Raw genomic sequence first — 15,000 nt, 5'->3', positions numbered from 1 at the left:
TGTGTGTGTGTGTGTGTGTGTGTGTGTGTGTGTGTGTGTGTGTGTGTGTGTGTGTGTGTGTGTGTGTGTGTGTGTGTGTGTGTGTGTGTGTGTGTGTGTGTGTGTGTGTGTGTGTGTGTGTGTGTGTGTGTGTGTGTGTGTGTGTGTGTGGATAGATAGGTTAATGATGCATGTGGAAACAAATGACTTCCCTCAAACCATTTTCGCAATCTGAATATCTACATTCTTGTTATTTTCACAATACATAAAAGAGTTCTGAAAGAACATTAACGTACAAAAGATAAAATATTTCTTACCAGGTATTAGTCTCTGGAATGGTGATTCATGCTCAAAATAGCAATTGTCGGCCCATTTCTGAGCTACATATTCTAAGTCTTCATCCCAATACTGAAATTATGGACAGTAAAGATAGCATTTTTATGATGACATTTGCTAGAAATCTAGAATAATTTTGTCAAATTAACCATTTTACTTTTACTACTTTCAGTGATGTTATGGTCAATTATAAGAGAAATTATATTATGAATTTTCTTCCTTCGAGTTCGTCTTATTTTTGTAGTGTACAAGTACAATAGATAACATACTGTATTACACATAAATATAACACATACACAATTATAAATACAATAACAATAAATAAATGTGACTATTGCAATTATAGGAAGAAGGTCAGTAATTTTAAATGGAAAGGGATCGTTAACCACATAGATCCTAATACTCATAGATCCTAATACTTGAGTGACACTTAATTTGATTGACCTTGAAGGGGAGAAAAACAAGGTCAACTTTTGTTGGATATAAACACAGAATTTAACTAAATATTGCAAAGTATTTTGAGCAACACTTAAATGATTTTGTCAGTTGTTTGATTGGTACCACCTTTTGATAGTACAATAAAAAATTTAAAAAATAAATACATACAGTTTTTGAGTTCTTTTCATCATAAATTTTAAGTCCATTTTTCCATGCTTGCATGGGTTGGATGAATCGAAAGGAAAACCGAGTAACGGTGGCGGCAGCAGCGGAACAACGCACGACTGCTGAATTCCTTTCATAACTCTAATCTAATTATAGAACTGTGCTGAGTAATCATAAACTGTGAAATTGTGCAAAGCCAACATGTAAAAGTCGTGTATTGTATTTTTCAAAGAAAAACATTACTAGTTACATTGTTCACACAATGTCTTCATTCTTTTCGTTTAAACCATGTGGATGCATTTTTCAATATGGCTGTCGTTCTTGCCGACCTTCTTGTTCACATGTAACCTCGTGGTGCCTTACGCATGTGCAACGGTGCCCAACGCGCATGCCTTACTTAGATTTGGATTTCATTTTCCCGCTCGTAGCCATTGACGTTAAATTCCGGCCTGGTTTGTAAATTTACGCCTTTGTCATTCGCAGGTCCTTCATAAGGTGGAGTGTTTTGGTGAATGATGTTGTATGCTTCCATGTTCTTCGGATTGTGTGTTGATACGTAAGATAATGTTTTAAGTGTGTCATGGTGTTTTCTTGTTTTCCGTAACTCTTGGATGTCTATCATTTTGCACTTCTATTCTGTTTTTGAGTAGACTGGCCGGGTATTTTCTATCTAGTTACTAACAATACCGAAATGCCCATCTGGAACCAAGTATAACCAATACCCTCTCCAGGGTTCCAAATACTCATCAAAGACGGAAAGTGGGAAATTACATTGCACCCTTCACCACAAGACAAAACACCTCTATTCAAAGATATAGAAATCTATCTCACCCCAAGAACCCTCCACATCTCAGACGTAACGTCTTCGTGAATAAATCTTTCAGACAGAATGATAAGAGAAATAAGAACTGACTGCGTCCGAGACACATCTCACATAAAGAAGACCTCGAACAAGGAGAAGTAGGAACTTCTCCTGCTCGAGACATTTCTTCCACAATAACCACCTCGTCCAAACAAAATATAACCATTGCGATAACCTCAGTCAGAGCCGACCGCAACAGAGAACCCACAATAGAATATTGGTCAGCGGAAGGACAATCAACAGGAACACTAATTCCTTATAGCAAAACCCAAGAAACCATTTTTTTAGACAAACTGGGCCAAAACCGGTTGTGAGATCCCGGAGGTGATTAATCTCTCACAGAAAACCCTTTCAAACCAGAAAATCGAGATTCTCGCAAAGGGATTGCAGTTCACCCCAACACCACAAAGGTCGGACCTAAAAGGTATACAAACTAATATCGAGGAATTCTGCAGAAAACTTCGCATCACTGAAGAACTGCTGGATAAAGAAAATAACGATCAATCGATATTTAACAATAAAAGCAGCTGCTGTCCGACAAAAGGAAGAAATCAAACTCTGGATACCTTCTGTGATTTGGTTTCCAATTATCCCTACAATTTACTGCCACCTCGAAAATTTAAAACAAATAGAAATCAAGAAGAATAGGAAATCATTAATAATCTCAAGGAGGATGACAACATAAATGTAGAAGAAGCCGATAAAGGGAGTGCTGTAGTAATCATGGACTAAGAAAAATACATAAACACTAGCCTAATTCTCCTTCAAGACAATTCCTACTACGAAAAAATCAACAACTACAATCAATCCAAGATAATGACTAAACTTTCTACCCTTATCCACCAGTTCCAACAAGGTTTAACGGAAGAAGAGAGAGATTACTTGATTAGTTCTGACTACAAAACCAGCAAGTTTTATGAACTTCCCAAAATCCACAAAAGTGAAGCCATAAACGAAGACTGTAACAAATCAACTTCTGTAGTCATAAATATTTCACACCTGAGAGGTTTCAAAATGAGACCAATTGTGGCCAGTCCCTCGTGTGATATACACAGTCTCAGTAACTTGATTGACCTTCTCCGTAAACCTAGTCTCTAACATATAGCGAGCTTTATAAAGGATGATCTGGACTTTTTAAACCATATCCCAAACAAAGCTAGCAAGGACTCCCTTCTGGTTTCATTCGATGTAATAAACATCTGCACCTCGATTCCTCACGAATACGGAATAATAGCCATAGAATACTGGCTGGAAAAATTCCCAAATGACATTCCTGACCTAATCATAAGAGAATTCATCGTTGAAGAAATTAAAATTCGTCCTACAGAACAACATCTTCAACATCAACAGAACACTTATAGATAAAAATCGGGCAAGGTGATGGGAACGAGGGTAGCCCTTACTTTTGCCAACATTGTCATGGCATAATTGGAAATATACGAACATGCTAGATTGAAATTTGAAGACAACTTCCAAAAATACTGTTTCACCAGCTGGAAATGCTACCTGGATGATTGTTTCATTCTCTAGCCCCATAATCTTGAACAACTCTCAAAATTTAAAATCTTAATCAACAGTAGTAACCACACTATCCAGCTCACAATGGAATACAGCTACAAACAATTACTCTTCTTGGACATCATAATCATAAAAATGGATACTGAAATTAAAATCGGCATCTTCTTTGAACCAGCGGACTCAAAACAAAATCTTCAATTCTTCTCCTGCCACTCAAAACATACTAAAATAAATATACCATTCAACTTAACAAGAAAAATTTGCATGATTTCATCAAATCTCGAAAGAGTTACAGAAAACAAGAAAACACCATGATACACTTAAAACGTTATCTTACATATTAACACACAATCTGAGGAATATGGACGCATACAACATCCACCAAAACATACCCCTCCTTATGAAGGACCTGTGAATGAAAAGGGCATTGGAAATACATAAGATTATTAAGAGCAAATGACAACTGCAATCCTTAAAAAAGTTACTCACTAGTGCCAAACTATCCACAAAAATACAAACCCACTAAGCAAAAAGTGCAACTGCCCTAACTGTAGAACTTACATCTTCCTCTTAGAGGGCTCAACATACAAATTTAAGTCAGGTCAATCTTTTACCATAAAAAAATCACTTCACCTGTGCTTCCAAGAACTTAATCTATGTTCTCAAATGTGGAAGATGTTGTGGAGACTACACAGGTGAAACTAGTTTAACCTTGGGGGACAGACTAATGGTGCACAGGCAACAAATCCGGGACCCCAAAACTAGGAAAATTCCCGTAAGCAAACACCGAGACCAATGCCCCATAAACATAAACCCTAAATACCAAATCTTCCCTCTCTATAAATGCACTGGAAACAGTTGAACCCAATTCCATTCAAATAAGGAAAGCATAATCATTAAAAAATATAAACCACAGCTGAATATCCTTTAGAAAGAAGAAAAAACACCAAAGTCGAAAAGGTAAAAAGACTCAATTCGTCCACAAAAAAAAACAACCAACCAGAAAGCGCAAACAATTTTAAAAACTTTAGCAACAGTCATCCACCCAGGTTTCAAAACCGCAACTCCAAATCTCCATACAATAACACCATACAAACACCAGTTGCTGACGTAACACAATCATAAAGGAACAAAGATAATTATATATTTACTCTGCACATATTCCTGTGTACACCAGTACTGAAGATATCAATGACAAATTTGGCCATCTTGGAGGTGAATTACCATAATTTGTCCTCAGTCACTAACTATTGTAAATTTTACATATATAATTCAAATGAAAAAAAAAACCTTTGTTAATTATTTACTCAGATACCATCTATGTTAGTTCGAAATTTGAAGATTGTATAATGATTTTAAGTTCACTTACTAATTTCAACATGTCACAGGCTGGTGGATTGACATCTTTCCGAAACAGATTATGCAAGTCTAGAATAATTTTTCTATCTTCATCTGTTAAACCTAATCAATAGAACAGATATTTATAAAGCCTAATTTAGAGTAAGAAATTCTTAAAGTATAAAATGGTAAAAAGAAGTATTGGTATGGTAATTAAAATATTATTATAATTGCTTTTCTTAATAACTGAAACTGGCATGTGAATGATGCCCATCTAGACTGTTTCTAAATGACACCAGAGAAGAAAACTTCCTTGAGGTATAAAAAATGGTATCATTTATTTAAGTGTGTGTGTGTGTGCATGCATGTGTGTCTGTGTGTGCGTGTGTGTGCGAAATGAAGTACTGATAATGTAATATTTATGGTGTTATGATTGTGTTAATACAGAACAGATTATCTTAATCACTTTCATAACATTTTGGATGATCTTCATTTAGATTTTGCAGGAATTTGAAGTTCAAATTGTTTCTTAAACAACAAACTTAACTTACCTGATCTGTATGCATATTGAGATTTTGAAATGCAAGCCGTGTGATTTACTATTCCATGGTACTTTCTAGGGCAATTCTTTAACTGGAAGGCAAAAATAAAATTTAGGAATAATCAAAGAATATAGATATTCCATTTTCTGGAATATCTGTACCTTGCTTTGGTTCTAGAGATTCAAATTTTTGGCATATAGAATTTCACATAACATCTTTCTGATTTTGGGATCTCGTAAAAAATGGTCCCACCTAACAAGGTGATGAAGGATCATTAAATTCCTTCTCCAAATGTTTAAACTAAATTGCTAATTTAAAACTGTTGGTCTCACACTTTAGAAATAGTTTCTTGTTTTGATTATATTTTTGAGGAATTTTATCTTTGAAGTGGAAAGGAAAGTATTCAAGAATTAAGCATTAAATGAATGCAATAATTTTAAACTTTCAATATTGTAGTTTCTATGATAAAGATTATTTCATTCTTTTATCAATTTTAGTCATTGAACTGTATCAATGCCGTTGAAAGACATTTAAGCTTATATTGATCCAATGTTGTGCCTGGTACTACAAACTTGGAAGTGAAAAAAAGGCAAGATTTGAAAAGGATCAGAAACTACTATCACAAATTATTTTGTCATCCACACACATACATTCAATGGCAATCCATACTGTTTCCATAAGCTGCATTTTATTCACAACGGGTCAACCACAATGGGTCAACCAAATGGTTGACCCATTGATATAGCACACAGTTTTCTCAAAATAGAACTAAATGCAAATCATGTGACTACAAAGCAAACATTTTAGCTACATTCATGCCATCGTTTATATAGAAAAGTTAATGGAATATTTATTACCGAGTATTCTGAAGCTGATTCTTCCAATTCTACTTTCATAGGTGATTTTATAAAAGTAAGTTCTGATTCTACAACATATAAAATTTACATGTATTTAAATATATGTGTGTGTGCGTGTGTATGTATATATATATATATATATATATATATATATATATATATATATATATATATATAGGAGGGAGAATATACGAAAAAACAACAACAGACGAGGACAGGTGGTGTAAATAACAAAAGGATGTATTAGTATGACGCTCGGGAATACGGAAAGTCTTTGACGTTTCGAGCTACGCTCTTCAACAGAAAGAATACGGAGACAAGGAGAAAAACACGGAGAAAAAAAAAATTGAATAATGTCCAGTCAACGGTCAATCATAATGTTTATAAGATAAAGTTACTTGGAAATGGATGCATGGTGTTCAATCATATAATAATAATACATATATATATATATATATATATATATATATATATATATATATGTGCATATATACATACATATATGTACATACTTACATATATATGTATATATGCATATATGGGTACAGGACGTCACACAATGTAAGCAACATGAAACACGATCCAGCTGGTTTTCATGAACGTTTCTTAAACCAGGATGAGTGTTAGTTTTATCACTTTGAGCCAGAGACAAAGAGACAGTCCATGTAGTTGAAACACCCCTCTGTGACTGATATGGGTAGTCTGTAATTTCTATGATCAGCAGGAATTGCATGTCTTGAGAATGTATGTGAGCCAGCAACCTACAGGATGGGTACATCTAGGTTATCAACAACCAAAGGCTTGATGTTTGTTGACAGGAGTACATCCGATGGCAACAAAAACTTAGGTCAAGATCTGGAACCTCATTGAGTTGCAAGACTTGTCTGTGATCAGAATTTTCAACCAACCATTATGATTACTCAGAAGTTATCTCTTATCTCATTAAGAGCATGCAGGCAGGAAATTTTAACCTGGGAAACTACATTTTGGAGATCTATAATCATTTCTGGAAGAGTGAGCTGTTGTTCTAAGGAGAGAGTTATCTCTTTTTTCACCATATGATTTGTGTGTAGGATCCACGCATATGCACACACTTGCATTCAGACACACTCTCTCATAAACACTTGTCAATATAAGTATTAAATATTAAAGACGTGACAGGGAATTGTGAGGCAGGGAGAAAGATAGAGAGAAAGAGAGCAATAAAAGAGGGAAAACTGTAAAGTGAGGAGAAAGTTTGGGAAAATCCAGAAACCCTGTAAAGATTTGGGAATATTTTAGAAGGAGAAATAATTTTGTAAATATTAAGACCCATAAAGGATCTATGTTGGCCATAAGATTGGGTTGGGAAAAGTGCACACTTTGGAAAGATTAGAGTCCTATGTAGAAGTACTGGACTTGAGTATGAATATTTTCTTGTGCATGTAGTGGGTGAAGTTTTCTGTTCTGGCATTAGGCTAAGAGCTTGCTTTCTGCAAGATCTTGAGGAATATTCTCTTTTATACTCTGTCGATGTTGCATCTCTTGGTAGCATTCAAGTATAGTCTAGACTTTTTGGCGATCTTCAAGTCTATGTCAAAATCTGTTGCATTTTCTTTTCGCTGTCACTTGTAGTTTGTGAGCATTGTCATATTTGAGTTCATGGTGATTCTGAATGAGGTGGTGTAGCTGTAGGATCTTCATCAACTGAAGGTTTTACAATGTTTGTGCGTATGTGTGTGTGCATGTTTGTGCATGCGTGCATATGTGTCTGTGTGTCCATATATAAAACGGCAAAATAGATAAATTAAGAATAAGGTTTTAAAAGATTTAGAAACGAAGATTTGATTGTATGCATTTCAAAATATATCTACAAATAGCTGATACAATGAAACGTTTAAGGTAATTACCAAGAGCAGTTGCTGGATTTGTGGAATCTGTAGTCCCATTAGCACCGTAATCGGCATCTGAGATTGAAAAATGAATTTAAGATAAACCAAGCGTATTCCATAACTGAGTTGTTTCTTTTATATCATGTATTCTTCCAATATAATCAATTCAAGTGTAAAGCAAAATAGTTTAGTATTTAATCTACTCAACAACGGGTGGATAATGTTTCATGAAGTTTATATACATTATACTGGTTAGCTTGTTGCATGTTTTAATAAAACCAGAACAGTATTACTTATCTATGGAACTTCAATGGGTGCAATATGATGAAGTACCCACACATGGCTGCAGCTGAAAAAATATTTTACTATATTATAGATCATTATAGATCATTCTTTATAATTGTTAATTATAAAGAATGATTTATAATGGCATTTGAATATAAACTCAACAGCTCCCAGTTGATGTGTGGTGCAGAAATAACTGTGATCTACTATTAAAGCCTGATATCCTCCTTTTACATATCATATTATTCTTATATAAATATCATCATCATCATCATTTAACATCCGCTTTCCATGCTAGCATGGGTTGGACGATTTGACTGAGGACTGGTGAACCAGATGGCTACACCAGGCTCCAATCTGATTTGGCAGAGTTTCTACAGCTGATAGATAGATAGATAGATAGACAGATAGATATGCATGCACATGTATACACATCAAGCTTTCTTTCTCTCACTGCCCCTCTCTGCACACACACACACACACACACACACACACACACAATAATTCATTATTGTTGGCCCTTTACAAGGCACACATTATGTTGCTACCATACATAGGATACCTCTGTGTCTATCTAAGCAACCTGACTAGCTATATCTTGTTGCAGCTTACTTCCATATACACACTTCTATCACAACAATTCAGTTTCAGCTTCTGAAATGTTCTTCAATATTGACATCATTGATGTTTGTGAAAGACAAATTGTGCTCAAAATAGATAGGAACAAGAGATAGCAAGGAAGAGATGGCAGATAGTGTTGTTGTTACAGCTTGCATTTTGTTGTCTTTTTCTTTTGACTTCAGGAAGCTCAATATCTAATCTGTCTTTATAAAATACTAGCAGTATAGCCCGGCACTGCCCGGGATTAAGCTAGGATCATTAAGTGATCAAGTGCTTTATTTCAAACCAAAATAAGTAACATCGACATCAGATTTGAGCGAAATCTGATGAAATTAGTTTGGCTGAAAATAGTTTGCTGGCAATTTGATTGGGAAATCCATAAGGAATCAGTTTATTGGTTATTTCCACTCATTGACTGTTTTTTTTAATGTTGCATTAGAGATCTGCATAGGAGAAGGTTGATCTGAAGGTTTGCATTGGGGATCTGGATTGGAGTAACTTAGGAAAACGTACCAACAGCCTTAACCAAAAAATAAGGGGCCTGTCCCTTCTAGGTTAACTCTAATCCTAACCCTAACCCTGACCCTAAACTGTAACCCTAACACCAACCCTAATCCTAACCCTAACACTAACCTTAACCCTAACCTGAATCCTAACCGTAAAACCCCAACCCTAAAACCCTAACCGTAACACTCTAGTGGAAATCGTGCGGGTGTTAATCTGAAAAATTACCAAACCCTTTTTGTGGTCAGAAAAATGGGTTGGTGGGGGGTGACTGCCAAATTGTTACATACCTCTTTGTTTCATAGTTGTTGTGAAATATAAACAAAACTCTTTCGCTCCTAAAGTAGTATATGTGCATATTTGTGAGAGTGAGAGATGCGAGAAAGATGAACGATTTAAAATATATATATCTTAATTGTTGTGTGAGAAAGTATATATAATCTCATTATAAAATATAGTGTCTTTCAAAAACTGCCATCTCCCAATTATTCTTTCGTTAGACGTATTTTGTCTTCCTCTCCTACTTTTTCCTGACTTTTTTTTGTTAGACGCTAGCAAACACTCCGTACTCCCCCTGTCACGAACACACTATTTCTTTCTCTCTCTCTCTCTCTCTCCTTCAATCACGTACGCATGTCAACAAACTTCAAAATTGGTAAAAGTTGTGGATGAAAATCGATTTTTACAGCTATACGCGGGTGACTCTGAGAGAAAATGTTGATGAAAATGCAGATAAGGTCATGACGAATCTACTCCTAAAATTGAAGCGACATGTGTGCTAATTTGTGGACGTGCATAAACTACATTCACATACACACACACACACACACATACATCTTGCCTTATATATATATACGGATATGTCATACAAACATTGGTTAGAGTATTTTGTGAGCTGCTATTAGAGAAGGAAGGAAAAAGTAAAAGCATAAAAATACAAGTTACTTACATGGACATAATCCACACATTTTGGGACATATGTTTGGAACATTGGAATACTTAATACACCATTCTGGTCTATAGTATCTACCACAGTGATAACTATCTTTGCCTAGAGAACAATTCACTATAAAGACCAAGAATTAATACAGGAGACAAAATGAGGAATTGGTTTTATTGGGAAAATAAAATCTCACTTCTATGTGAAAAGTAATATTACTCAATATTTAGTTACAGAGATTACAGGAATTATATGTGTATGTAATGTAAACAGTGAGAAATACAAAAAAAAATGTAAGTAGGGTCTCTTGAGGTGTGATAGATGCATATGTGACTTAATTAACAAAAGAGCTGGATATGGTGAAAGAATAGTTGTTAGTATGAGGAAGGGGACAACTTGTTCATTATGATTCTGTGTGTAGAAGTAGACTGCATAAAGGCTGTGTGAGATGTGTGATAGCAAAAGGTTGTGGGATAAAGACATGGACTGAGTGTGGAAGATCTACTTGAGAGGCTGGAAAGAAATGACACATGCATGTTATATGGGATGTGTCATTGAAGACATCAGCCGATGTATCCAAGTGAGAAATGTTCTGGTTATGGGCAAGTGATGTGAATGGGTGAGGACTGGTAGACGAAATAGTAGTTTGTAGTGATAGAAAATGATGATGCAGGTGAGAGAAGAGTGAGAAAGATGTGTGAAGTTTTGGAAAAGACAGTTCTCAAGATGCTGAGCCTAATTGATGTTGAATTGAAATAGTATTAAGCATCACACTGGGACTTATTTAAGACTGTAACTGTATGGAAAAGCATTTGCTAAAACAGTGATAATAAAGACAATGACAACAACAATGATGATGATAGTGATGATGATGATAATGATGGAGAAGGTTTACCTAAAGCTAATCTATTTTGTTTAAAACAATCAATGTCATATTATATAGGAACATAATAATAGAATATAACTTCAACAGAAACAGTGAATGTATAACAAAACTCACAAGGATAATTTCAGAACTAATTACTGTCCATTTTTCTTTTTATTTGATATTATTGTCATAGTTGTTGTCATCATCATCATCATCATCATCATCATCATCATCATCATCATCATCATCATCATCAACGTTAACAACAACAACAACAACAACAGCTTATCTTATATTTCTCCACCCAGGGTAGTTTGGGTAGATTAGCTACAGTATATAACAATTTATTTCAATCAGCATCGTGTCTTGGGAGGCCTGGTCCCATCAACATTATAAGCTGTTCTTTATCCAACAGCAGTTGTCAATATACAACACTGCCAACTCACCTGTACAAAGGATGGTACAATTTGGGATTTCTTTTTGTACTTTAATTATTATTATATATAAATAGTTTAAATATCAATATTAAATGAATATATTTACTTGAACATTCTGGTCCAGAAAAGTATTTCGAACGTTTACATTTGCAATTACAACTGTCATCAACCCTCCAACCATCATTCAGACAAACCTTTCCTTTACAATCTGAAAGTAAATTAGAAAGTTTCCATGACTTAATATATTACATTATTGAATTATGTCAGAAATTACATTTTAATTATCATGAATTTCTGATAAAAATATAAAAATAAAAATGGAAATATTTTTAAAAAAACAATGCTTTTGTCAAGTTGTAAAAAGGTGGATTGATGACTCATCATCCGTTCACATTTGCCTGATCATGTCTGACCATTGGAACAGTGTATTTTATAGCAGGATGCCCTTCCTGTTACCAACTTCCCCTTCCTGTTTCCGAGCAAAGTAATAATCTCCCAGCCGAGTGAACGAATCTCAGACAGTTCAAACATGTTTTATGGAGAGTGGTAGAAATAAATGACTTTGCATGAATGAGCCTTTTGGTTTAAACGTTGTGCTACATGTGAAGACATTTGAAGGAGTGTGGACCACGCTTTTGTGGTGGACTGCTAGCAAATCAACCATCAGAATGCTATTGTTTACACATGCAAACTCACACAAAAACACACACACACACAACAAGCTTTCTTCAGTTCCCATCTACAAAATCCACTCACAAGACTTTGTTCAGCAGTTGGGTTGAACCCTAAACCATGCAGTTGGGAAGTGAAGTTCATAACCATACAGACATGTCTGTGCATGTATAATCCTTTTCTATTATTATTGTCTTCTGCAGTACCTTCTCCATCATTCCTTGAGTCATTGATGTGCTACACTAAATTATAAAAGACAGTGCAAGAGAACCTGCCATGGTTCTCTTGCAAACCTGTTCCCATGAAACTATAATGATACTATTATTGCTATCTGTTCTTTCTAATATTCAGCACAATCCCAGTGACTTAGTGATCAGTCAACTGGAATCCTAAACCCACTGACACCTCAATTTTTTTCTGACAATTTCTTTGCTCTTTCTTAGTTACATATACTTCTACCAACAACTTACATCATGTTAATTCAGGTGCTCTTAATATCCACTGGCTATTTGTCTTCCAGCAGACATTCCCAAGCAGTACATAAATACACTTGTCCCCTATATGACAAGTTTGACCTATTAATGAAGTTAGTCTTCTGAATCTATAATTTACTAGCATAATGCTTTTGTTACCATATTTCTGCTAAAATACACTGCCTTTATTTCAATGAAGGCAGCAGGCTGGTAGAATCATTAGCACAAGGCATTTTGTCCTTGTTTATGTTCTGAGTTCAAATTCCACTTTACCTTTCATCATTTTGGGATTGATGAAATAGTACCAGTTGAACACTGGGGTTGAGGAAATTGACTTACCCCAACCCCTTGAACTTGCTGGCCTTGTGCTAAAATTTGAAATCTATATTTACAATAATGAAGAATTTGATAAAATGACTTTGTCATTATTAAGCTGGTATTTAGTTTTAACACAAAAGACAGTATCAAGAGAGGGGGTTGGTATCAAAAGGATAACAGATCCTTTCAAAGAATTCACACAACAAAATGACGGCTAGCTCAACATCCAGCTTATACATTCCCTTATGAAGGTTTAGTAGTGTATCCAATAAAAAGGTCTCCTCACCGATTAGTTTTGTAGGGCCAGCACATGATCGATATGGTCTGTTAAGAGAGTAAGCAGAGTTTCCTCTGAAACATAGAAAAAGAAAAATTTTCATTTATTAACATGAAATTGGTATCTGTGTGAGCACTGGGCTTACTAGATGTAACAACCAAATTACACTCAAATCATACACTTCAAGCTTTATAAAGGCTAGATGGTCATGGCTGGAATAGCAAGAGAAATATAAAGTGTTTGAACGTTTCAACTTACCCTGGACCATAGTTACATACATACAGTCTTCCTATATTCGTGCAAGCAGCGTATCCACAACCAACAGTAGCAGTGCTTCCCCAGACTATCTGTAAAATTGAAAACAGACTTAAAACTTTATACCTACCATCGTCTACATCCAAGTAATACATAGAATTGAATCTAGGGAACTCTAACATCTCACATACTCTCTTTAATCATGTTCACCACATTTATATTGATATACTCCATCAGAGCTAATTTTATTTTGCTAATTCTATGAGAATTTGTTGGGTGTCAATATGTTGTATATATTATATCAATATGTAAAATATGCTACATGTCTTTGTATATATATACTTTTTTTTGTTAGCAACACTTTTGTGTTTGAAGCTGGTGAATTTGTTACCCTTTATAAGATTTACTTTCTAATTCATTTGACACAAACTGGAGTTGTTCTGTTTATTTTTTTGTATTTGTCTTGCTGAAAGAGTTTGATGTTTTCTAAATTATCCAACGTTTCAACTCTCTTGCTGTAACAAAGAATCTACTGAGTAATCTTTTATCTTTTACTTGTGTTAGTCATCAGACTGCAGTCATGCTGGGGCACCACCTTGAAAAACTTTTAGTTGAATGAATCGCGGCCATTACTTAATTCTTAAGCCTGACACTTGTTCTATTGATCATTTTTGTTGGACTGCTTAGATACAAGAACATAAACACCAGTTGTCAAGCAGTGGTTGGGGACACAGATGCATCTATGAGGGTCTTTTTCTCAGTTTCCCTATACCAAATCCAGTCATAAGGCTTTGGTTGGTCAAAGGCTATAGTGAAAGATACTTGCCCAAGATAGCACACAGTGGGACTGAACTGAGAACAATGTGGTTGGAAAGCAAACTTCTTACCACGAAGCCATGCCTGTTCTATTTGTCTTTTGTACTCGAAGACTCATTCTGCTTTCACTTACTAATCTTCCTTTACATATAATAAAATGCAATGTCTTTCACATTGCTCATACTGACCTACAGAAACTAAAACCAGAAATGAAGTGGGAGTCACAGCCAGAAATACAGTGAACTGTTATGAAATGTTTTGCTCTGAAGTTGCTGGTATTTTAATCAAAACAAAACTAAATTATGATGGTAATTACATTTATTTAATCAATTTCACACACACACACACATTAGATTAGCTATATTTTTGAATAGAATTGATTTTCGATCGATTTATTTTAATCAATTTGAGGACTGCCACCGCATAAGCTGTTCCTAAAGAAAGGTGTACCTGTCATACTCTTGAAGAATTTGGACCCACCACGACTATGCAATGGTACAAGACTGATTATAACAAGTCATGTCCTCGAAGCATTATTGCTGGCATTTTTGCCGGCTACCATCGAGGAGAGATTGTATACATTCCACGCATGCCCCTTATTCCCTCAAATATGACATTTCAATTCAAG

General features: G+C 35.1%; 1 protein-coding gene across 7 annotated transcripts in view; it reads right to left on the bottom strand.

The window, feature by feature from the left end:
- The window catches only part of LOC106883929 (uncharacterized), a 284,619-nt gene that overhangs the window by 70,970 nt on the left and 198,649 nt on the right, over window positions 1–15,000 (bottom strand). For 4 of the 7 annotated variants that reach the window (XR_016243622.1, XR_016243623.1, XM_089359712.1 and 1 more), the window contains 9 exons: window positions 13,560–13,648; window positions 13,311–13,375; window positions 11,668–11,769; window positions 10,266–10,382; window positions 7,925–7,981; window positions 6,036–6,103; window positions 5,188–5,269; window positions 4,668–4,759; window positions 297–387 (listed from right to left, as the gene is read on the bottom strand). Coding sequence is in view for 5 of the 7 variants with exons in the window: in XM_089359712.1 (XP_089215838.1) it covers window positions 297–387; window positions 4,668–4,759; window positions 5,188–5,269; window positions 6,036–6,103; window positions 7,925–7,981; window positions 10,266–10,382; window positions 11,668–11,769; window positions 13,311–13,375; window positions 13,560–13,648 (763 nt within the window). In the remaining 2 variants the exon portion in view is untranslated. The remainder of the gene's footprint in view (window positions 1–296; window positions 388–4,667; window positions 4,760–5,187; window positions 5,270–6,035; window positions 6,104–7,924; window positions 7,982–10,265; window positions 10,383–11,667; window positions 11,770–13,310; window positions 13,376–13,559; window positions 13,649–15,000) is intronic. The other 3 variants (XM_089359714.1, XM_089359716.1, XM_089359715.1) reach the window with 2 other exon arrangements.

The sequence above is a fragment of the Octopus bimaculoides genome, chromosome 11, assembly GCF_046866305.1.
Source record: "Octopus bimaculoides isolate indiv1 chromosome 11, ASM4686630v1, whole genome shotgun sequence".
Lineage (NCBI taxonomy): Eukaryota > Metazoa > Mollusca > Cephalopoda > Octopoda > Octopodidae > Octopus > Octopus bimaculoides.
This window is presented reverse-complemented; position numbering and strand designations above follow the sequence as displayed.